Source organism: Phacochoerus africanus, chromosome 11 (genome assembly GCF_016906955.1).
Source record: "Phacochoerus africanus isolate WHEZ1 chromosome 11, ROS_Pafr_v1, whole genome shotgun sequence".
NCBI lineage: Eukaryota > Metazoa > Chordata > Mammalia > Artiodactyla > Suidae > Phacochoerus > Phacochoerus africanus.
Window position 1 is genome coordinate 127,370,693 of NC_062554.1, and position 25,657 is coordinate 127,396,349.

Here is a 25,657-nt window from a genome sequence, read left to right on the forward strand (position 1 = left end):
ACTGTTTCCTTTAGTGCATAATGTCTTTTAGCCTCAGCTTCCTCATCTGTTAAATGAGATGAAATTCTCCTTATAGTATTCTGTTAAATAAATGAAGTAAAGTGTATAAATACTTATAACAGGCACAGGCCCATATCAAGTTTCAGCAAATCTTCACAATTTGGAGTGTTCTATGAAAGCTGTATGAGAAAAGTCAGAGGTTGGTTCTTAAAGATGAATGGAATTTGTGTATGAAAGGCAACTTTAACTCTTGGATGGGGGTTAAGGCAGCAGGAGTCTAGGGCAGCCTTGTCATACTTAGCAGCAACAGGGAACCACACTTTGACTGTAACAGAGTTCAGGGGGAGAGTTAAGATTCTGTTATATAAGAAAAGTTAAGAGCCATGATAAATTGTTTTCTGTTGTTTTTGTTCTGCTCTTTTGCTTTCCCATACCTGTCATCTTATAAGGTCTTAGAATGCTTGGAAATTGGTTGGTTAATACCACTAGCATGCTGGCCAAATCTGTGCATAGTTAACAAGCCATCTTTTACCCCAAAAGCAGTATGATATGGTTAAACAAGGATTAAACTCATTTGGAAGCCTTGTCTTCCTTCTAAGCTGAAATATCTTAGTAGGGCTATTTAATTTCTCTGATTCCTATTTTACTTATTATTAAAAAGAAGGATATTAATAAACCAGTTTTCTCTTATAGAGCTATTAAGACAATTGCATGAGATATGATATAATAAAGAGACATAAAAACATCATAGTTTTATTGGTACTGTTACAATTACGGCATTTTCTTAGTTGCCTCTTTTTATTCTGAACTTTTAGTTAACAGCCATTCTCAAGAGAAAATCTGACTGAAATAATTAAAGAATAAATAATATTTCAGCAAGTGAATATTTTGGGTTCATCTAGGGTGAGAAAAGGCTGATTTGGGCCCAACTGCCTAGCTGCGATATTGTTATAGAAATGATTGAAGGCCCATTAACCTTCATTGTTAAGCTTGTACGATGAGGAGGTTCAAGCTGTTTCTTCCAACAGAGTTGGATAAAACCATCAAACATTACTTATGTGGATCTTGTACCAGATAAGACATTCAAAGGAGCATGTTATGAGTATTCAAGGAGCTTGAGTATTGTTACTGTTGGGAAATAAAGAATGGAAACATGTCTATACTTTATGCCTTTAAATTTGCTTGGAGTGAAATGGATATTCAGGAAAAAATTAAAATATTATTTGAATTATAATATAAAAAAATCAAAGATCCAAATTATCTTAGCTTACAGAAGTTTTATCAACTTTACCAGAGAATGTTTTTCTTCCCTCTTAGAAAAGTTTTAAACATTTTCCCCTTTTGAAGATTTTAAACCAATAAACATTCGTTGTTTAAGTGGCTACATGTTTTTGACTCCTCTGCTTCACTACATTTCTGTTAGGGTTTCAAACTTTCATTTTAAAATTTCCATTGGTCAGTAAATTGCGTTTACTGAGCACAAATTACAGACTTAATATCATGTTAAGTTCTTTAAGACACTATAGGAATAAAAATATAGTGCTCTTCCTCAAGAAGAGTTACAATCCCATTAACAAGATAAAAATAAAACATGAAAAATCAATGTCATACACATAGAATACTACTACCTATTGGAGAATATAAAACTGACAAAAAGTATAAGATATTAGAGATTTAGTATAGTTTTATAGTTGTAAGAAAGACTTCATGATGCTTATGGAACTCAGATTCAAGTTGAACTTGAAAGATCTAGCATGTGGAGGTATAAAGTCATCTTTGTGGGAAACAATATGAGAAAATGCTCAGAAGGGAAGCCCAAGGTATGTTTTGGGGATCAGTGAAAATACACTAGCCTTGGACTTGTGTATGAACTGGTGAAGAATGGGGGGCATATTTGGGAAAATTATTGGTGCCAAGTTACAGAAAGATTTGAGTTCCAGATCAGTTATGATGATCATGGGAACTACTTAATGCTTTTGGGTAGGGCAATAAAAGTATTTAAGTGGTTTTTTAAAAGAAAGTATTTTAGTGATTCATATGGGTATATTGGCAAGGAAAGAAACTGGAAGCATTGATACTACCATTTTTTTTTTTTATAAGGTCCTGGAACTAGGGAGGTACAGATATGGAAAGGGAGGAAAAGATGGATGTGAATAGCTTAAATGTTTCCAGTGGTATATGTGATGGATGTATTTGATGTGAGTGGGGATAAGAGGGGTTTCAATTAATTTGTTTTTCTTCTGCTGTGATAGTGTGATTTCCAGAAACAAATAAACTAAATTGGGAGGAAAGATGATGAGTTCCTTTCCAGGCAAGTATAGTGGGATGTGATGACAGCATATTGAAGTATAAATGTGCAATAGGGGGTTGGAAATGAGTAGATGGAGGTTCTGAAGAGAGGTTCGAGTTTGAAATCCACAAGTCAACAGCAGAAGAATAATAGTCCAATGACCATGGTGAATTCTTCAGTTAGAGAGTAAATCTTAACCTCTCGAGAATGTCTCTAATTATTGTGTGCACAAGCCACAGCATTGATCAAAAAGAGACTGCTAGAGACGTAGGAACCAGGAAGTTACTGTTGATACCCTGGAGAGGGGTGTGCAATTCAGAGGTAAGAAATTGATCACACTGATGTAGAAATTTTCATAATGGCCTCTGACTCATTGCTAGTCATGTCTTACTAACTCCATGTAAATCATTATAAAACACACTTTCTCACGAAAGATGTATGTGCTATTTGGCTTTGATGTGAAATGAATTCTATAATGTGTTCTCATCACAACTGAGATTTTTATAACTTGTATCACAAAAGTAGAATGTTCTGAGCTACTTTTGAGTAAATAATAAATACATATACATCCACAATTAATTCCTTTTCCAAAACTTTGAGGACAGATAAATATATATATATATACATATATATATGTATATATATATGTATATATATATATATTTTTTTCTTTTTAGGGCTGCACCCATGGCATATGGAAGTTCCCAGGCTAGGGGTCGAATCGGACCTACAGCTGTCGGCCTGCATCACAGCCACAGCAATGCAGGATCCAAGCTGCATCTGCAACCTACCACAGCTCATGGCAATGCCAGATCCTTAACCCACTGAGCGGGGCCAGGGATCGAACCTACATCCTCATGGATGCTAGTCAGATTTGTTTCTGCTGAGCCACAGTGAGAACTCCTAAGGACAGATGTTTTAGAATTCAGAGTATTTTAGTATTTAAAGTAAAAAAAAATACTTATACTAATATTTCCTACTGTGGTGCACAGTATGTTAAGTCCAACTACAGAAGTTCAGGTCATTGTGGAGGTGCAGGTTCTATCCCTGGCCCGACTCAGTGGATTAAAGAATCCAGCATGGGTCATAGCCGAAGCTCTAATTCAATCCCTGGCCTGGGGAACTTCCATATACCATGGGTGCGGCCATTAAAAAAAAACAAACAAAAAACAAAAAAACCAAACTTGTACTATGTATTACATAATACCCCACTAGGGCTCTTATATTCAAATAGAGTGATTTCTCCAATGGAATATATTGATATTCACATTAAGTGTATAAAGATTAAGCCTCACAGAATTTCAAGACAGTTTTTTTTTGTTTGTTTGTTTTTTCTACTGCATGAGTTTAGGTTAGATTTAACTGCCAAATGGATAGCAAAAACTTCTGGATTTTGAAGTTATTTGGATATTGGATTTTTGAATAAGGAGCTATAGACATGCACTAATTTCAGAAAAGGAAAAACTGAAAAATAAAGGAAGGCAAAGAATTTGGAGTTAGGCAGGGATGCCTGGTAGTAGTTCTCATAGCGGATGGTCAACAAAAACTTTGAACTAAAGATTAAGAAGGAGCAAACCTATGATTACAGAAGGGAACAGCAAACATGAGGACTGTGAGGGGGGAATGAGCTTGACCTCTTGGAGAAACATGAAGAAGCTGTGTGTCTGGAATAAATAAGAGAGAACGTGCTTGGAGATTGGTTAGGCTATTTGGTCAGACAGTGAGCATGAGCCAGATCACGATGAAGACGTCTCAGCCATGTTTTTCTTTTTAGTGTAATGGAAGCCCTCGGAAAGCTTTCAGCTGGCAGTGGTGTGCTATGATTTATATTTTTAAAAATTCATTCTGTTTATGTGATATCAATATGATAGTAGGGGGACAGAGAAAATGCTTTAAGAGGTTGTTGTGGAAGTCCAGGAGAGAGTATGGCAGCTTGCACCAGGAAGGTCCTGGTGGGTAAGCAGGTAAGTCGCCAGTTTCTAACCACATCCACTGAAAGAGCCTACAGAACTTGAGTTTTGGGGTGTGAACTATAAGAGAAAGAAAGCCATCAAGGATAACCCTAGCATATGAATAGTGGTTATGAATATATGAAAAGGAGTACCAGTTACCAAGAAGAGAAAGACTGAGGGCGGCAAGTATGGAAAATGGGCGTTGAAAATCAAGAATTCTTTTTGGATACATTGAGATTCAGGTTATTATTAAACATAGTTATAGCCATAAGAATACATGAAATCACCATTTATTGAGTGATTCGTGTGTGCTATGCCCTCTTCTAAGTTCTTGAAGGTTTTTAAATCATTAGTTCCTCACCCCCATTCTATGAACTGTCTACTGATTCTATCCACATTTTACACATTAAGGACTAAGGCAGAGAGAACACAAGTAATCTCCCCAAAGTTGCAGTCAGTTAGTAGCAGAGTGGGATTGAAGCCATGGCTTTGTATACTCTGTTGGCCCCATTATCATACGTTTCTGAAGACATAGAACACAGTAACTTTGCATTGTAATCTTATGAGTTAGAATATGTTTAATAAGCAAAGTTAAGGAATGATGAAGAAAAGGCAAATGTTAGAAACCACTTTCTTCCATTTTCATAGTCTGCTAACACTATCAGAAAGTTTAATATCTCCCATCTCCTTCACAGGTTTTAAACAGCCCAGTCAGCAATTTTAAAATTGAATCTAAAGTTTCCCCTTCTTTAGCAATAAGATTGGCTTTATAAAAGATGCCTGAGGTTTTTAGGTGCAAAAATGTATTCAGTTTGTGAAAATCAAGGCATCCTTTTGTGTTATCATCTTATTCATCTTTTATTTAAATTGAAATTTAATTTTTTTTCCCTTTGCTTTTTAGGATGGCACCTGAGGCATAGCGAAGTTCCCAGGCTAGGGGTCTCATCGGAGCCACAGCTGCTGGTTTACACCACAGCCACAGCAATGCCAGATTTGAGCTATGTCTGAGATCTACACCGCAGCTCACGACAACACCAGATCTTTAACCAGGGGTTGAATCCACATCCTCATGGATACTAATCGGGTTCATTACCACTGAGCCATAATGGGAACTCCATCATCTTATTCATCTTTACGCTTTTTTTGCTACAACTTCTATATAGTGCCATATGCATAATGGGCAGTTGGTTAATTTTTTTAGGAATGTTAAATTAATGAATGAGAATACTCATGGTTATGTTGAAGTCATCTTTATGCACATCTCTGTAGTACTTTCCTATTAATGGATTGTATTTTTTTTTTTTAATGATTTCAGATTGGGTTGAATTTAGTCCATATGAGATCGGCATGGCTAAATATGGTACTTTTATGGCTCCGGACTTATTTGGAAGCAAATTTTTTATGGGAACAATTGTAAAGAAATATGAGGAAAACCCCTTACATTTCTTAATGGGTAAGTGATCAAAATCTACCATGAGTTTGTTTGGCTGTTTTAAGTCTTGGTGCATTCTAAGTTGTTCTCTGTTTTTGCTTTATCTTAGGTGTCTGGGGCAGTGCCTTTTCCATATTATTCAACAGAGTTTTGGGAGTTTCTGGCTCACAAAATAAAGGTTCCACAATGGAAGAAGAACTAGGTATTGTAAAAACATGCTTACATTGATAATAATTATGCCATATTGCTAAATTTGATAAATTTCGTTCACACACATGTAGACAGGAAAATTAAACCAGAAAGGTTAAAATTATTGTTCTGTTATCAATAAATAATTTAGTTGAATTAACCTAATTATTTTCTGTAAGTCATATGTCAGTTACCTCAAGTATTAGTCTGATATTGACATTGTGAAATTCATAAAACGTATTGATTCTGGAGAATAATTTTTACTAGACCATCTCCATTTCTTTTTCCTTTTTTTTTTTTTTTGTCTTTTTGCCATTTCTTAGGCCCCTCCTGGGGCATATGGAGGTTCCCAGGCTAGGGGTTTAATCGGAGCTGTAGCCACTGGCCTACACCACAGCCACAGCAACGTGGGGATCCGAGCCGCGTCTGCAACCTACACCACCGCTCATGGCCATCCCGGATCCTTAACCCGCTGAACAAGGCCAGGGATCGAACCCACAACTTCATGGTTCCTAGTCGGATTCGTTAACCACTGCGCCACAACGGGAACTCCAAGACCATCTCCATTTCTTTTAGTTATTATACATCTAAACAACTATTTGTGTTAAAGAACACAGCTGCTCCCTGACTTACTATGGTTCTTCTTAAAATTTGTTGACTTTACAATGTTTACAGTGGTGAAAAAAACAATACTACTCAGTAGAAACTGTACTTTGAATTTTGAGTTTTGATATTTTGGGGGCTGGTGGCATGCAGTATGATCCTCTCCCACAAGTGAGCTGCGGCTTCCAGCCAGCCCCGCCATCATGAGGGTAAACAAATGGTCATACATTCTTTCTACTTTCAGTATTCAATGTATTACATGAGATATCTAATACTTTTATTATTATGAAACAGGCTCGCGTTAGACGATTTTGCCCAACTGTACATGAATATCCTGTTCTGAGCACGTATAACGTATCTCAGGGTATTTTAAATTAACAGTGGGTTTATTGGAACGTAACCCCATTGTAAGTCAAGGAAGATCCCTACTCCTTTTATCTAAAAAGACAGGTTTTTAAAGATTAGATTCATCAATAGTTGAATACACTGTGACCCTTGAGGATAAACTCACGCTTGTTAGTTTATTTACCTCTTAGATACTAACTCACTGGGATTCTGTTTGCTTCTTATAAGCTAATTCATAACAAAAAGATGGGAAAATGTTTCCAATCATGTCTAATAAATTAACATTAATGATTTTCTTTAAATGTAACTCACTAGCTCGAGAATACATTTAAAATAATATTTAAAAAATCTGAAAAAGTAGACAACCTCGGTTGAGGACTGGTAGTTTTCATTTGTATAAGATTAATGCCATAGAAACATAGGTTTTCTCTAATGAATAAACCTGACCTAAAGCAAACAAAAAAAAAAAACCACTTTCATTTAGTATCTCCCAAGTGCCTTGCCATTTGTATTGTAATCAATGCCACATTTTGTTACGGTTATTTTGACTGGCAGTAGGAAGGAGCAGGGAGAATACGCTAAATTTGAATTTGGGGCCAGCCCACTTGGGGCTGGGGAGAAAGGTCCTGAAGATTAGCAGCACACTGGCCGCCTGCTATCTCTTATCTGTCCTGTCTGTAAAGTATCAATACATCTCTTTGAGGACAGAGTTAATAGAAGAACATAATGACTTTTTCAGCAATCAGTTCTTTTGAAGAACACTCGCATGTAGAAACCTTACTGTTAGATTTTTTTGACAAGCTGCCCTTAGTTACTCTAGACAATGACAGTTGATTTAATTAAGCTTTATATGCCAAAAATATTAGAGTTGTACCTTTAGTTATGTACGGCAAGTTGCCTTGAATTGATTTTAGTGATGTGATATTTATGTTAAGTGCAGTAACTTTCTATAATCCTTAATATTTTGGGATAGTTCTTAAGAAGTAATGGAGAAGTAATCTTATAATTGCACCCAAGCCAAAGATTTGTAACTAAAAATAAAAAGTACAACCAAAAGGTACTTTGTCTTTGAACTTGCTCCTGTCCCCTGAGCATCACTCAGTGAATAAGGAGCCAAATGGTAGAATTTTTGAGTGTACTCTGGCCTCAACTTCAGAGCCACATTCTCTTAAGGGTCACGGCAAGGCGAAGTGCACAACCCTGAAAGGCTCTGCCTGGATTTCTTTTATTTTTTATTTATTTATTTATTTATTTATTTTTATTTTTTTATTTTTTGTCTTTTTGCCATTTCTTGGGCCGCTCCCGTGGCATATGGAGGTTCCCAGGCTAGGGGTCGAATCGGAGCTGTAGCCACAGGCCTACGCCAGAGCCACAGCAACGCGGGATCCGAGCCGCGTCTGCGACCTACACCACAGCTCACAGCAACGCTGGATCTTTAACCCACTGAGCAAGGGCAGGGATCGAACCCGCAACCTCATGGTTCCTAGTCGGATTCGTTAACCACTGCGCCACCACGGGAACTCCTGGATTTCTTTTAATGAACGTTCTATCCCAGATGAATAGTCTGTTCTCAACTCTAATTTTGTGGGAATAGTGGGAATAACTCACTCTTCTCTAAAGTATGTGAAGACTTCAGAAAAGAGAAAGAGAACGAACAGGAGTACCCCCTCTGCTGAGGCTCGATTCTCCGTGTTCCTCTCTGTTGAATAACCCAGATAACCCCAGGGCTTGTTGCTTTTTCCTCTGAAGGCAGGAAGCGAGCAGGGCTGAAATAACACATCTGAAGGTGGGTGAGACAGTGGCTGAAGGCCAAGGAAAAGGAGATTGTTTATATTTAATAGTCTTGAGAATAGTCTTTGTTGTGAGACGTCCTCTTTGAGACCAGCAGTTTGGCAGCTTATTTACTTTCGCTGTGTGTCAGACAAGAGGGGAATATTGTGTTCTTGAGAACCACCGGTCAGCAGGATGCATGTTACCTCAGATGAGGTGAGAGTTTCCAGAAATGATACCAGAGAGGTGACTGAGGGGAATCTGAGGCCTCCTGGTGACTCTTTCATCCACTGGCCGACTAACACCTACCTCTCAAAGGAGTGCTCAGAGATGTTTTTTCTTTTATTTTCTTAGCGTCTAAAGAAAGACTCTAAGGCAAATTGAAGCATAATATGAGGAACCAAAATGTTATACCTATATTTCTCTGAGGTTAAAAGCCCAAATGGCTTTATCACTGAAAACTGTACATTTGGAGTCGGTTTCTGAAGATGGAAAAAGAAAAAAACAAAAAAAAAACCTGTTGATTAATAAAAGGGAAAAAGTCACTGTACAGAAAAGGATTTGATTAAGTGTTCAAAAAAGCTTGATTTTTCTACAAATGGTGATTATAAAGTGGTCCATAATTTGGGTAGAGCACTAGTTATACCGGATTTCACTCTTGTCTTTGTTTTAAGGATTTACGGTTTGTATTTTAGCTTTTGTAACTGCTTTCTTAAATATGTTTTGAGGGAGCACAAATCAACACCAAAACATACATTTCAATAGATGTTATTCAGTATTGTTGAAAATCAAAAGGTATATTAGTAGCTTCATTAATTTTGACAAAACTGTTTTAGCCCCCTGGTAGATTTTGGCTTTATCTTGTATTGACCCTCATAAACATCATTTCAACTTATTTAATTGAAGAAAAGTAGTATTTTTGGGTACTAGAAGAACTCTATAATTAAGTTATTCTTCCTGTCAGAATTAAGATAAACAAATAAAAATTTTCCCCCTTAACCCATGTAGGAAAATCCTAGGTTAATTTTCCATACCCTGGGAAATGGTGTTTTCCAATGAGAAATTTGAAAATACCAGTAAATCTAATACATTTGTATTTACTAAATTGATCTAGATTTATCCTAGGAAATCTAGTAGACCTCATTCTGTGGTTTTGCTGAGATTACTTCTTTATAGTAAATTTCATTGTGAGTCTTGACACCTGGGATTCTTCAATGGTTTTGTTTTCTTTCCATAGAAAACATTACAGCAAAGCATATTGTGAGTAATGACAGCTCAGACAGCGATGATGAATCACAAGAGCGCAAAGGTAAGAGAGCTGGAGCCTCCCCTGGCAGAAGTGCACTAGGAAAGGGTATGAATATTTACCCGATTCTCTCACTCAAGATGCTAATGGTGGTTTCTGCTTAAGGCACCAAGTGGTAGAATTGTAGCTTACATTTCAGAAAGAGAATTAATGCTGCCTACATAATAAAAACAAATGCAACACATAAGTATCCTTTATTTCATTTCTTTTAAAGACCTCAAAAAATTTATCAGTTAAACAGAGGACAAACTGAAATGGCAGCAATACCAAATTCTGTTAAGTCTGATGAGAGCGCTAGACTTCTCAGCAAGAAAATTGTGCTTCGGGAACATTTTTACGTGGCTTTAAATAACTAAAATTTCATCTTTATAATCTAATTATTAAGTAACATGTGAAAAATTATGTTCTCACTCCATTCCTAGCTTTATCCCATTCCCAACTTTCTGTCTCTCAGGAAGGGGTCAGTGATCAAGTGGGGTTGAGTTATCAGGACATTTTGTTTCATGTATTACTTTGTAGTGTAAGGGAGTTCACTTACTCTTTGACAAGGCAACTTTTAGCTTTGTGTGGATCACAAGAGTCAGTACGGAACCAGGGAAGAGATAAGGCAAGGATCAGGAGTATGTGTTGCAAATATGATATGGTGAAATGGAATGATTTTACATTTTGACATAGCCCTTTGTACAAATATTCCCAATAGGCCAAAACAAAACAAAACAAAACAAATGAACAAACAAAAAGACAAAGAGGAGATTTTATAACAACCGAATGAACATGTCCTGCTATTATTTGAATACAATCACTTAGATTTTAAAATATATTGTTAGGATTTCCCTGGTGGTTTGGAGGTTAAGGATTTGGCATTGTCACTTCTGTGGCTAAGGTGCAGTCCCACGCCAGGGAACTTCCACATGCCGTGAGCATGGCCAAAATTTTTTTTTTTAATGTAAAAAAATAGATGAAAAAAGGATATTAAATGCTTCTTGTCCAAAACTTGATGAATTCCACCATCCAAGGTATAGATATTGGAAGAGCCCATTTTATCCTTGCTGAATTAACACTAAAATTAAATTCTCTTTTCATGGCTGGATTACTATTTTTAGCTGTTCAGGTTTTTTTGTTGTTGTTGTTTTTGTGTGTTTTTTGAAATTTCCTTTTAAAGAAAGGAGATAGAACAAAGGAGATAGACAGCATATTTAGCATTTCTAAATTAATTATGTGTTGATTTGGGGACTATCAAGTAGATGTAATAATGGTTTATCAATTATTAGGTAAATAGCCAAAACAATCAGTACATTTGATCACCTTGGCGGTACTAGCTGGTTATCTTAAGGCTGAGAAGTGCAGGAACCCTTTAAGTATGTCTGCTTTGGTTTTAGTACCAGCCTACTAATGGAGAATGATATTTAGGATGTTTTGCAGGACTTCTTATTAGCTATTAATATTCATTTCTTCTTTTTAAATAGCCTTTATTTTTTAGAGTAGTTTTAGACTCACAGAGAAATCAAACAAAAAGTAGAGAGTTCCCAAATATTTCCTGCACCTCCCCCCACAGCCCTCCCCCGCCACTCCGCCTTTCAGCATCCTATACCAGAGTGGTACATGTATTATAATCAATAAGACGTCATTATCACCCAAAGTCCAAGCTTCAGGGTTCACTCTTAGTCTTGTATATTCTGTAGGTTTTCACAAATGTGTAATGATATGTTTCTTCCTCATAGTATCAGAAAGAGTAGTTTCACTGTGTTAAAACTCCTCTGCACTCTGTCCAGTCATCCTTCTGCTTCCCACCCCCAGCTCCTAGCAACTATAGTTATTTTTTCACTCTTTCCATCATTTTGCCTTACCAGAATGTTATATAGTTGGAACTATACAGCATATAACCTTTGCAGATTGGGTTATTTCACTTAGTAATTTTCACTTAAGTTTCCTCCATGTCTTTTCATGGCTTGATAACTCATTTCTTTTTTAGCATCAAATAATATTTCGTTGTCTGGGTGTACTATAATTTATCCATTCACCTACTGAAAAATATCTTGGTGGCTTTCAAATTTTGGCAATTATGAATTCCCCTCCTATGAACATCCATGTTCAGATTTTTTGTGTGGATGTAAGTTTTCAATTCCTCAAAGATAGCATGTGATATAAGTATAATTAAGTTTTGTAAGAAATTTCCAATCCATCTTCCAAAGCGCTTGTACCTCTTTGCATTTCTACCAGCGGTGAGTATTCCTGTTGGCCCACATCCTCACTGGCATTCAGTGCTGTCAGTGTTTGGGGTTTTGGAATTTCTAATAGGAGTGTAGTGTCATCTCATTTTAATTTGCATTTTCCTGATGACCTGTGAGGTGGAACATCTTTTCATATACTTACTGGACGTCTTTATGTCTTCCTCGGCAAGGTAGATATTAAGGTCTTTTGCCTATTTTTTATTTATATTTTTTAGTTTTATAAGACAATTGAATTTTTTATTGAAGTATAGTGATTTATAATATTATTTTAGTTTCGGGTGTACGGCATAGTAATTCACTATTTCATAGATTATACTTCAGTAAATTGGGGTGTTTGTTTTCTTATTGTTGAGTTTTAAAAGTTCTTTACGTATTTTGGGTATCAGTCCATTATCAAATGTGTCCTTTGCAAATATTTTCTCCCAGTCTGTGGCTTATATTCTTCTTAGCAGCTCCTTCATTTTTAGTCATGTGATTCTGAGCAAGGTCTTTAAGCATTTTCAACTTGAAATTTTTTTTTTTTGGTCTTTTTTAGGGCCATACCTGTGGCATACGGAGGTACCCAGGCTAGGGGTCAAATCTGAGATGTAGCCACTGGCCTATGCCAGCCAGATCCAAGCCATGTCTGTTACCTACACCACAGCTCACAGCAATGCTGGATCCTTAACCCACTGAGCAAGGCCAGAGATTGCATCCGTAACCCCAAGGTTCCTAGTCGGATTTGTTAACCACTGAGCCATGGTGGGAACTCCCAAAGGGCTTTAAGTTGTAAAAAGTTAATAAATAGAAGTTGGCTGTCAGTACTACAGCTAGTAAGCAATAGACTTCATTTATCTGTTGACTTCTGGATCTGTCCCACAAATGATGCCATTTCCAACTACTTCATAAGGAAAGTAGATCCACTGCGGTATAGAAGTGGGATAAATTTAATAACAACAACAACAGCAACGGTGATGATGAAGAAGAAAAAGAAGAAAAAGAGTAGGAAGCTCCAGACCTGTGGGAAATAATTGAGTTACCTTATCCATGTCCTATGTAATTGGAAGACATAAATCACTCATTTTAAAGCCTCGTTTATTCTAGGCAAAGATTTTCCTCGTCATATTTGGCATTGGAAAAGTGTGGGCGTAGAAAAGAGTGTGGATTTGTTTTTTCGTGACCGTGCAGTCATCTGGATGGGTTGTTGAAAGGAAGATCCCTTCACTTACTGAGCGCAGTAAAGCTAATATTTTGAAGATAATAATCTATATTTATTATGGTCTTTTGTATGTTTAGTTAACATTTATTGAAAATTATGAGGTTCGAACATAGATTCTCTTTGTCGTCTCTCAACTCACACATATACACATGTAGATTATAAATGTATATTTATGTACAGAGTTCCCTGAAATCTGAACAGAAGGATTTAGGGGGAGGAACTGTACTCAACCACTCAGTGTTTTTAGATTTGAATTATCAATGAATAATAGTAACAATGAGGATTGTGCTGCTGCTGCTGCTGTTATTGCAACTATGTCTACTATCGTCCAGGGTTTATTGGGAATGTAATGTAGGCCAGACACCTTTCTAAGACATTTATGTAAATGCGCTAACTCGGTTTATCCTCACAACAACCCTATGAGGTTGACTGATGAGAAAGTGAAGGCTGCGAAAGGTTAACTAACTAGTAAATAGTGGAGAGAAGGTTGGAATCTGAGCAGTCTGGTTCTGGAGCCAGTGCTCTAAATAACTACTCAGTATAGTTTCCAGCAGCAATAATGAGGGCACGGATTGTAAGGAAAACGTCATTGAAAAGTGCTTCTTTGGGATGGTCACTGTTTTTCCAAACCTTTAAAAACGTGTGTTTAAATTACATTCTTCTTAAACCCCAAACTTTATAAGCAAGAATGAAATGACAGTTCAATACATGCTGAATCCTTTAGTTGTCTGCTCTCAGGCTGCATGATTTCTGAATGTTGATTAAATAAGACAGGGAAGGAAACTTGGGGAAGGAAGAGGTTTAGCTACTATGGATATTCGCTCCATGTGTGTGTGCAGCCAAGGAAAAGGAAGAAAAGAACTGGGAAAAGGGGGAAAGGGAAAATAGAAGTTTCTTTGGAAATCGAGAATAGGCCAGGTAACACTGTCAAGAATACAGCCTTAAGAAGTGACTACAGGGAAAGGGTAAAGTAAGAACAATTTAAGAACAAAAATGATTAAGCACAATATTTACTCTATTCATTGACACAGATCAACATTTGTTAAAATCTGTAGAGCTTCATCATTAATTTTACCATTCCATTGCCCCAATCTTGTTTCTGTTTGTATGGAGTTTGGAGTCTGTCTAACAATCTTACCTTTCTCCTTAGGCACTGAAAACGAAGAAGCAGAAAGGGAATACCAAAATGATAATCAAGCAAGTTGGGTCCAGCGTATGCTGATGGCCTTGGTGAGTGATTCAGCTTTGTTCAATACCAGAGAGGGACGTGCCGGGAAGGTGCACAACTTCATGCTGGGCCTGAATCTCAATACGTCCTACCCAATGTCTCCTCTGAGAAACTTTACCACCCAGGAGTCCTTGGATGAAGATGAACTGGATACAGCAGTAGCAGGTAAGTACCCCGGATGGAATCCTTGGAAGTTAGTTCAGGAGATCTTTCTTCCTTCTCTAGGGAGGAACATTCTAATTCTTGCTAATAATAAGTCCTTTGTAATCAAATTAAAAAGCATGCACTTAACGTGTGAAGGGCTCTGAATTATTGTTTTGGTTTTTCGGAGAGGGCAGTGAAAATACATTGGATGGAAAATGGCATAGTCATATCAGCATAAACAATTTTCATTGAACTATTGAGTGGGAGCGTATCTCCTTTCTGTGTTGGTCAAAGTTCACACACAGAAAACAGGAAACCCTCTCCCTTGTTTAACTGAAAGGGGTTTAAAGTAGGGAATTAGGTGCTTACAAAATTGTTCCATGGCTTGGAGGAGCAAGGTCCAGGCTGAGCGTCTAGGAATGAGTCCAATAACACTTCAAAATCACTCCCACAAACTCCCCCACCACTGTGCTTGGCGGTAGAAATAGCAGAAACATAGCCTCTGTCTCATTTCCTCCTTCCAGCCTCTCGTGGGTGTTTCTCCTTGGCAAAGGCTGGCTCTCAGCAGAAGCCAAGCTGGGAGGGAATCTGGTGAACGTGATCCTCAGCCCGGCTCTCCAGTGCAGTGCAGAAATGTGTGCAGCCTAGGGCTGGGAGCAGAACTGAGTTCACCAGTCTGCAGCGCCCATCGGGCTAGTGACTCTGTCCCTCCAGTCCTCAGAAAGGTTAAGTAACCTTCTTGAGGCCACCTCCTGAGAACCCACTCACCTTCAGGTTTGTCGCTTAGCCAAACTCCAAAGAACACTCATTTTGAGGCTTCAGTTCCATGCATGTTCCAGATTAAAAGTTAAATTTGTCTTGGTGACTCATCCCTACATAATAATCTTTCTTATAATGCTCCTGTCATCTTAAATTTTTTTACTTCATCGTGCCATCTTGTTTCCCTTAACTACCCAAATGGCATTTCTCTGTTATTTCTGCCTAAGAATGCTAACAGGGGGGCTCTGAAAACATAAGTGGAATTTTTCTAAAACCTTTCCACTTACTCTTTGCTTCAGAATTCTCCCTGTTCGATGTTTGTGAAAATTAGGACATGGCTTTAGATCTTGTCATTTAGGTAATGCTGTTTCTATTTGCTGCTTGAGCTTAAGGGAAATTACAAAAGCAAAAGTTACCCTTGTGGTTTCCACAGAGAAATAGAAACTCACCATATTTTGCATTATGTTTGTGGCATCAAAGTCTAGGATATGAGGTAGGTCTGATTATATACCTATAATGCCAGCCCTTCCATATGAACTATAATAAAAGTCTATTTGGAATAAAGTCAGTGTCTTTTTTTAAATTCATCTAAGATAAAAAGACTTCACTGTACAATCAGTGATGTTACTTTTGTGCGTGTTGTGGCACATGCTTTTACATATTGCCATTAAAATGCCAATTAAGGAGTTCCCGTCATGGCCCAGCGGAAACGAATCCGACTAGGAACCATGAGGTTGCGAGTTCGATCTCTGGCCTCACTCAGTAGGGTTAGGATCTGGCGTTGCCATGAGCTGTGGTGTAGGTCACAGACATGGCTCGGATCCTGTGTTGCTGTGGCTGTGGCATAAGCCAGTAGCTATAGCTCCCATTCGACCCCTCGCCTGGAAACCTCCATATGCCACAGGGGCAGCCCTAGAAAGAAAAAAAAAAAAGCCAATTAAATATCTTCTTTAGAAATTCAGGTTTTATGAATGAATGATGATGGGCTTAAAAAAAAAAACTCTCATAGAGCATTTAGAACTAGAAAGATTCTTTAGTTATTTTACTCTATAGAAAAGGAAGATTAAAGATAGTTTGCCTGGAATTGCTCAACTGAGCTAGAACTTGAACAGGCCTTTTGACATTGCTCAGAAGCCATTCCCTCCTGCTACACCCCCTTCCTCATAGGCCTTGGTTTTATTAGTCATTGTCTTGCTGATGTAAAAATGGAACTTTCCTTTATGTCTACTTATTACATCTGTTTTATGTTATTGCTTTGATTACATCACCGAGCATCATCTGTGGTTTGCACAGCATGGATTCTGTGCTCTATATTTTAACAATTTTCTGATAGTTTTGAAATAGTTCATGTAGATTTGGAGGTGTCAGGGCTGCTAGTGCTTGGTTAAATTTGAATTCCAAATTATAGATAGATAGATAGATAGATAGATAGATAGATAGATAGATAGATAGATAGAGTATGCCCCTTGTAACATTTGAGACATACTTGTTCTAAAAATTATTTGCTATTTATCTGAAACTCAAATTTGGCTGGACACCCTGTATTTTTATTCAATAAGCCTGGTGCCCTTAGGAAGTGTGCCTCTTTGATTATCCTCGCCTTCTTTCAGATTGATCTTCATTCTCAGCTTCCTTCTTTCCTTTGTTCCTTTTTGCGCTGACCCAGTATTTACAGAGCTCCAGCAGTGTGCATGGCCCTAGGCATCCAGTTGTAAAGCTGACACGCTGTCCTTGCCCTTGAGAATGTTAAAATCATTTCCTGACCATTCCTTGAAAATTTGATTCATGGAGGGTTTATATACTTGCACTGACTTCGGTAGAAAAGCAGAGTAAAACTAAAACCCAGCAACCCTGATCCTGATGGGACTGTAGGCCACTGAGGAGGCATGATCTTCATTTGCCCTCTTTCTAGTGCTTGGAGGATAACCGTCACTTTATCTGACTCTTTTCTTTATTCAGCACCTTTTGAAAAAGGAGTCATGGACCGTTTTCATAAAGTGACATGAGAGATAGAAAATATTAATCCCTAAATATGGTATTACATAGACTAAATATTTCTTTTGTTGAGATGTTTTGAAATGTTCTCACCTAAAATTGTTTTAAACTAATGAGCTTTGGAAAGAACTTTATATTTTATTTCTCAGTGTATTTCTCATTAAATTATATATACTTCACTCTTTGTATTTATCTGATCGAAAAATTGCACATGGCATGTTGACTTTAGTCAAGAATTCAGTCTAATGGGTGACAAGTTCATTCATATGTATTGTTTTTGGACCAACATTGCTAAAATTGACTGCATTTTAGGCTGAACATACTGAATTGATGAGTGCTTTTTCAGACAAAGCCCTTACCAAGACAACCTCTGTTTACCTCCCTCTAGTTATTTCCACGTTTTAGAATAATGATATGTTTGGAATGAAAAGTTAAAAAGGTTTAATCACAAAATGTGACCAACTTGATTCATAAAAATCTTAATTAAAACATTTTATTATACATTTAAAATACCACAGTTAATTAAGACTTTCTATTTTATGTTTAGAGATTTTATCCTTTTTTCTTTCTTTTTTTTTTTTGTCTTTTTAGGGCTGAACCCACAGTATATGGAGGTTCCCAGGCTAGGGGTCCAGTTGGAGCTGCAGCTGCAAGCCTACACCACAGCCACAGCCATACAGGATCCGAGCCATGTCTGTGACCTACACCACAGCTCACGGCAACGCAACGCCAGATCCTTAACCCACTGAGTGAGGCCAGGGATCGAAACCTCGTCCTCATGGGTCCTAGTTGGGTTCGTTAACTGCTTAGGCACGATGGGAACTCCAGCAATTTTATCTTATCTAGATTTTATGTTGGGAAAATCTTAGAACAGTCTCTCAGCCTAAAACAAGAAAAAGTCAGTATCCTATTTTTGTCCCTATTACTTCACCTTGCAGGCCATCTTTTGGAAACAAGAGAAATGAGGATAAAAATCCCCTCATTCGTCTGCTTCAACATAGTTAAATACCTGTGGAAACTAATTTTGGAGAAGCTGTTCATTAGTTATGTGACTTCTTTCCTGTTTACTTCTGTGTTTATATTATTTACTGTGACATACACCATCTGGAATAAGGAAAGACATGAGTTTATTTAGGCCAGATTTCAGAACACAAACATCCAAATATTTGTACATTATAAATTGAATCTGTGCAATGTATCAGTAAAATGACCATTGTAAAATTCCACAGCTGAACAGCTTTAAGGAAATGGTACATAATTATAGAACAGAACGTGTGTCCATACCTATTGAAGAACCCCATGAACTCATTCACAGGTTTGGAAACCATGTACCCTTTAATTTATGGGAGGATGTTTTTCCATTGGGGCATTCATCAAATCCCCTGTGGTGTTTTAGTGGACGTTAAACAACAAATAGGGTTCGAGTTGACATCAGTTTGGACAAACTCACCACTCCATCCTCCTCTTCACAAATGAGTTTGAGAAGTCCTCCTTAAAGATGGTTCAGGTATGGCTTTAGAAGCAGATTGGCATGCATTTGAATCCCAGCTGTGTCATTTAAAAAAAGCTGAAGAGTCCTGAGCCCTTACTTAGCATAAGCCTACATTAATAAAGATAGAAAAGTAGAGTGAAACTCAGAACCAGAATCCTGAACCTAATAGAACTGTGGGTTGGTGAGGATGCAACAATCCCCACCATTTACTCCTAGTTGGCTGACAAAATAGAAATAATTGGAAATAGTTGTCGCCTATACTATAGCGTTATTCTGAGGATTAAGTAGCATCTCCACTAAAAAGTGCTGTTTGTCCAGGGCATGGTAAGGAAAAGAGGGAATATATAATATCATTTGCTGTTGCTTTCAGTTGGTGAATCTTACCCTTCTCAAGCCTGTTTGCTCATGGAACTCTTAATTTTTATATGGAATATCTGTTAATAGCTTGCAAGACTGTTTTTTTTTACAACACAAATTAAGAAACATACCTTTCTGTCAGTTTATCTAGGAGGTTGGAGCCAGGTGTTTAGCATGGAGTTGGCCCACATGATTTTCCGCTCAAATATGGTCTTGGATTTAAGAGAGGAAAAAAGGAGACTCTTAGTTTCATGATGAGACGGGAAAAATCAAACAGAATAGGAGGGAAGTGGTCTGTTTCTGATGACTCTTTTAGCCAAAATTAAAAACATCAGTTGACAAAGCTAAAGAAAAATATTTGTGAATCATCACTATGTAATGTTAGGGGAAACTCACTGTACTATTAAAAAAGTTACCATTAATGTGTTTTTAATTTTTCATATTTCATTAAATATGCACATCAATGTGGTTTTAATGATTGGTAGATGCATGTGTAGGTTGCCTCTGTACATTGTACTTATTGCCTTTTAAATTACCCTCCTCAAACCCTTTAGTCTTATGACTGCGCCGCTTTCGGAAGTAACAGTGTGACACTGTGGATAGGGCTTAGACTCCATGGCCCTGGCTTGGAATCTTGGCTCTCACTGTGTGAAACTGGACCTCTTGGGCCTCATTTCCTTATCTTTAAAATTATGCAAATAATACCTCCTCTGTCTTCTAAAGAATTTTCTAAGGATGGCAGATATTATAGACACTCAAAGCTGCTTTTAGGAGAAAATAAAAATACCCAAATAATAATTATCTCAGTAAAATATTTTAAAATTAATATGACAGAGACTCACTTTTTCACCTTTTTAAAAAATTCACATGTATAATTTTTTTTTAGTGGTTGCGTCTGTGGCATATGGCAGTTCCTGGGCCAGGGATTGAATTTGAGCACAGCTGTGGCACCACCAGATCCTTAATGCACTGTACTGGGCTGGGGAACAAACCCGTGCCTCAGCAGCAACCCGGGCTGCTACAGTCAGATTCTTAACCCACCTGCGGCACAGCAGGAACTCCCACATGTGTAATTTTTAAGCAATAAAAATTTCAGAGTAACAGATGTTACAGTTGTGTTTGATAATAACGTATATATTTCAGTTTTACAATTCTTAGGTGTCACGTTCTGTGATAGAAATTTAGAGTTCTGGCTGATGGCAAAGTATATTGTCACTAAAATCTGTAGATATTTGATAAGAAAACAGAATGAACCTGAAGATATTTAAAGAATGATATCTCTGCTCCCTTCTGGTTGGCCTAAGTGTTCGCCTTGGACATAGCAAGGCATTTTTTTCTTTTTTTAACTTGACCTTCCTTTTCATTTGTTCACATAGCGTTATTCTTGTCTAACACCTACTCCCCTCCATTGCTTTTTGGGGGGTTTTTAGCATATTTGTTTTTTCATTTAAGACTGTTTATTCACAATTTCCTGCTTTCTTTTAGTACACATCACCTCAGATGTAAATTCTTTTCCTCTTTATTTGTAAACATCACGAGCAAATGTTTGTGACATTCATTTGTTATGCAGTATTTTAGAGATGAGAAATTTTAATAGCTATGAGAGATTAGAACAATAACTTTTTTGTTGTTGGTTTTTTCTTTCTTTTTCTTCTTTTTTTTTAGGGCCATACGCATGGCACATGGAAGTTCTCAGGCTAGGGGTGGAATCAGAATTTCAGCTGCTGGCCTGCTCCACAGCCATAGCAACGCAGGATCCTAGCCAAGTCTGTGATCTACGCCATAGCTCATGGCAACGCTGAATCCTTAACCCACTGAGTGGGGCCAGGAATCAAACTCACATCCTCATGGATACTAGTTGGGTTCGTTACCACCGAGCCAACAATTCCTGTGGGAATTCCAACAATGACTGTCAAGTGTAGAAACTTGTAAAGATATTAATGTTTTCTTAAGTAACTAAACCAAAGTCTGATTTAGAACTGTTTCTCTTAGGTGAAACTTGAAACAATAAACCAGCCATAAAAGTGTCATCATGAGCTGTAGGTCCACTCCAACCCACACTTGTTATCACCTCAGGACATTATTGGACATTTCTGTCTGTTTCAACTTTAGCTAGCTAAAAATTAAAACTCCCACCTGGGCTAGACCCCAGCCACCATCCCGTGACTACGTGACTCAACACATGACCCCTGCCCTATAAAACTTAAGTCCCCTACACAGTGGGGCCCCAAGTCCCTTCTCAGTGCTCCTGGCCATCTCTCTGGTCAATAAAACTTGCTTGGGACCTCACTGCTCCAGTTGACTGTCGTTTCTTCTCTCCTGCACACTAACAGTTTCAGTTCACTTTGAATAATGTCCTGGCTGATTGTCTCGCTGGTGCTAAAACGTCTCAACATTTAGTGATGATGAGGCCTGTGGATTTAATTAGTAAGAATTTAAAGACTGGCCTTCCTTTTTGATCTCTTGCTTTTCCAATGTAATGATGAAGTCGACTATGAGTGAATTATAATCAGTATCATTCTAATTTAGAGATTATATGGAAGGAACTAACACGTAATAAGCTTCTACTATGTATTGAACATTCTCCTGAGTAATAGGTATTAAGTACACTCTCTGGATGGTTCTATAAACACATACTGATCGGACCCTCTAGTTTTTATTGTTTCCTTGCCACTTGCAATGTAAAAGCTTATTCAGAGGTCATACTGCCTGTCTAGCATGAACCCCTTCAATTTCTGCTGCTGCAACAAAGCTCTCTCTTGATCTTGGATGGCCTACTTCCGAGATGTGAGGGCAAGGGGATGGAAGAAAACAAATACATACCTCTTCATTCAGCTCACATCAACTCAATTCCAGTGTCATTTCTCTTTCCTGGGAAGAGACTTAGGAGGACCCCCACATACGTGTGAAAAGCAGCATGGTATCAGTATTATCTGCTCAGAAAACTAATGATTTCTAGGCGCTGCTTTCTTTCAGATCTCTTGTCATCTCACTCCACTCTCCTCTTATACTATAGCCATCCTGGGCTCCTAGCAGTTCTTCAAACACACCAAGCCCTTCTCTGCCTCAGGGCCTTTGCTCTAGTTCTTCCCTGTCCCTAGGGGAAAAAAATACCGCCTCCTGCATACCTTTAGATGCCAATTCTCTGTTATTGATCTGGTCTCCAAGTCTCCTTCTCAGAGAGGTCCTTCCTGACTATTCAGCTGAAGTTCCTCCCTGTCATAGCTCCTCTATTATTTTCTTCATTGCATATATCACTGCCTGAACATCTTTTAATGTATTTGCTTCCTTACCAGCAGTGTGCTCTATCAGAGCAGAATTTGTATCTCTCCTGTTCAGCACCAGAGGAGTGCCTGAAGAGTAGCAGACAGTACCTGTCTGCTGACTGTGTTGGCTGGATTATTCTCATGGACGCCCATCACCAGAGAGCTGCTGCATAAGATCCCTTCAGACTTTGCCGCTCCCCAGTTATGTCTCTTGAGAGATGAATTTAATGTATTTCATCTTCCATCTGTGGATATCCTCTGCTTCACATGTCTGTCCTTTTATATTGCAACAAGATAACACATGAGGAAATGCTTTTAAACTAGTAAAGACCCCAGGAAGATAATGCCGTTACAGGGATCATGGCGTGCAGATTAGAGTTGCTTCTAAGGCCTGAGCCCTGCTTGCGCTTTCCCTGCATTGTGACACTTGATCCTCACTCTGATATCACAGATGACAAAACTCAGAGTTCGAGGCAGTCGTTACTTTACAGTTGCTAATGCTGGACTCGCCCAGTGCAGTTTGTCTGCAAGGCTTGAGAGCCTAACCATATGGAATTCTATCTCACATATTCACAAATAAAGAGTTTTAATAGTCTCAGTAATGTTAAATGATCACTTGATGCACTCTGTTCTTTTCTCTTTTTTTCCTTTGAAAAGATCCTGATGAATTTGAGCGGATATATGAGCCTCTGGATGTCAAAAGTAAGAAGATCCACGTGGTGGACAGTGGCCTCACATTTAACCTGCCGTACCCCTTGATCCTGAGACCTCAGAGAGGAGTGGATCTCATCATCTCCTTTGACTTTTCCGCAAGGCCAAGCGACTCCAGTCCTCCGTTCAAGGTAAAGAGCATTTATATAGCTATCCACGATCTACCAGTTCTTTTGAGTGCCTTGTGGATATCTGTCTCTTGACCCCAGCGTCTTATCCCTTTAGCCTATTTTCTGCATTGTTATAAGTAATATTCTCTAAACACAGGTGTGATTCAATCATACCAGTGCCTAAATAATTTTTTTGCATGATTTCCCGTGACCCACATTTTAGTTCGTAGTCCTGATCAGAACAAGCACGATGCACTATATCTGAAGTTCAGGAAGGAAAGTAGGCTGGAACTTGGAAGTTCACAGGTCAAAGATAATTAAAACCATGGGCGCGCAGTGTATGCTGTGAGAAAAGGACATGAAATAGTATCTTGATGATTCAACAATAGCATCAGGAGAAAAGAACAGAAACCCAAGGAAATGTGCTGTATTATAAACCCAACTGAAGATACTTGACAGGAAGTCTTTGGTGAACTGGACAAGAGCAGTTTCAATAGGGTTGTGAGGGCAGAAGTCATAAGGCAGTGACTGGAGGGTAAAGTAGAAGAAAATGAAGACAATTCTATAAACCATCCAGAGATGAAAAAGATGACTCTATCTGCAGGAGGATGTGGAGAACAGGAAACCTGTATGTGGAGGCGTGGGTTGGAGATACTTGGGTGTGTTTAAATGCTTTAATGGCTCAGACTCATGAATAAAGGAATATCATGGGAGAATGGAGAGATGACATATATGACAGAGTCACACGTTCCTGGGAAGGTGTCAGGGGTGGGGAGTGGAAGGGAGATACAGACATCCCAATGGAGAGGGATATAGAAGCATCCATATTGGGACAGGAGAGAAGGAGAATTAATGGCTATGGATGGAAGTCTGTTGTCAGGCTTGGAGGAGGGAAGAGGGGAAAATACTCACTCGATGACGTCTAACTTTTATAGGAATAAGATATCAGCATTATCTTTTGAGGGTGAGATAATGCAGGAAGGGGAGCCAAGGGTGGGAGGATAATTCAAGTCAGCCTCCGTGAAGGAACAAGGAGTTCTGACTAGGACGATGGAGAGAGATTGCTGGGCAACATCCAAGGAGACCATGGATGTTATCTCTTCCCTCTTTACATGCAGCTCAAATGTTATCTTTCTTAACTTTCACAGGCATCGTTTTAGTACAAAGGACTTAGTAAATTCTTCTAGTGCAGCAATTTCCATGTTGTATTGTCTGCATTTGTTTACATAGAGATTGCATCCACTGTCTGTGAAACTCCTTGGAGACTAGAACACACGTGTGTGTGTGTGTGTGTGTGTGTGTGTAGTTTGGCCACACCCACAGTAAATGGAAGTTCCTGGGCCAGGGATTGAACCCAAGCCACAACAGTGACCCAAGCTGCAGCAGTGACAATGCCGGATCTTTAACCCCCTGAGTCACAGAGGAACTCCTGTGTGTTTTGTTTTAATCATTTGGTTCTAATTGCTTTATAAATGCTAACCCAAATTATGGGTATATACAACATTTTTTGTGGGTGAATGAATGAGATGCTGTAATAGAGATCAGGTTATTACCCCCATTTCATAGATTAAGAAATGGAAACTCTTAAAGTGAAACAGTCCATGATCTCCCACCCCTGGGGATATCTATCACTCAACCAGGTGAGTCAGTGACAACCCAGGACCTCGGATATCTGTTTTCCTTTCTATTGTATATAATTAAACTGTTCTCAAGACTAATAATTGTTGTAATAACTCATATATATATATATATATCTCATATTTTAAATGTGCTTTCGTATTTTCCTTTATTGAGGTGGTTAGTAGTATTCAGAAAAGGAAACAAGGATTGCTGAGGTAAGAAATCTCATCACGTCAAAATATTAAATAAAGTAATGGGTTAAAAGAACACAGCCCAGGACCTCACTAGCAAAGTGCTAGTTAAGAAGTGTTTGAGCTGGACCAGATTCCAAGGCTCCAGGATGAGAATCTAATGTCCTTTTCCCTTCACTAGCTGCCTCCTTTGTACACAGTGTGTGTGTGCTTTTTCTTGTTTTGTGCGCTGTGTGATGTGTGTAGCAGTTAGTGGCAAAACATGGGTCTTGATCTCTGATATTTTAGCTTTTTTTAGGAAGAGAAAGACTTTTATACACAAGAGTCATTTGGAAGGGAATCAAGAAACTTATTGTTAAATAATTATTCGGGTTTATATAACTGTGTATTATAGGAGATACCTAGCAAAATATATTTGTGTGTCCTGGAGTAGATGAACAGGGAAATGAATGAAATAAGATGAAAATG

At 38.2% G+C, this 25,657-nt stretch overlaps 1 protein-coding gene across 3 annotated transcripts in view; it reads left to right on the top strand.

Moving 5' to 3' along the window:
* PLA2G4A (phospholipase A2 group IVA) overlaps positions 1 to 25,657 on the top strand; it is a 160,225-nt gene that overhangs the window by 113,509 nt on the left and 21,059 nt on the right. For all 3 annotated transcript variants that reach the window (XM_047751917.1, XM_047751918.1, XM_047751916.1), the window contains 5 exons: positions 5,558 to 5,695; positions 5,784 to 5,876; positions 9,819 to 9,890; positions 14,467 to 14,709; positions 23,215 to 23,399. In XM_047751917.1, the coding sequence (XP_047607873.1) occupies positions 5,558 to 5,695; positions 5,784 to 5,876; positions 9,819 to 9,890; positions 14,467 to 14,709; positions 23,215 to 23,399 (731 nt within the window). The remainder of the gene's footprint in view (positions 1 to 5,557; positions 5,696 to 5,783; positions 5,877 to 9,818; positions 9,891 to 14,466; positions 14,710 to 23,214; positions 23,400 to 25,657) is intronic.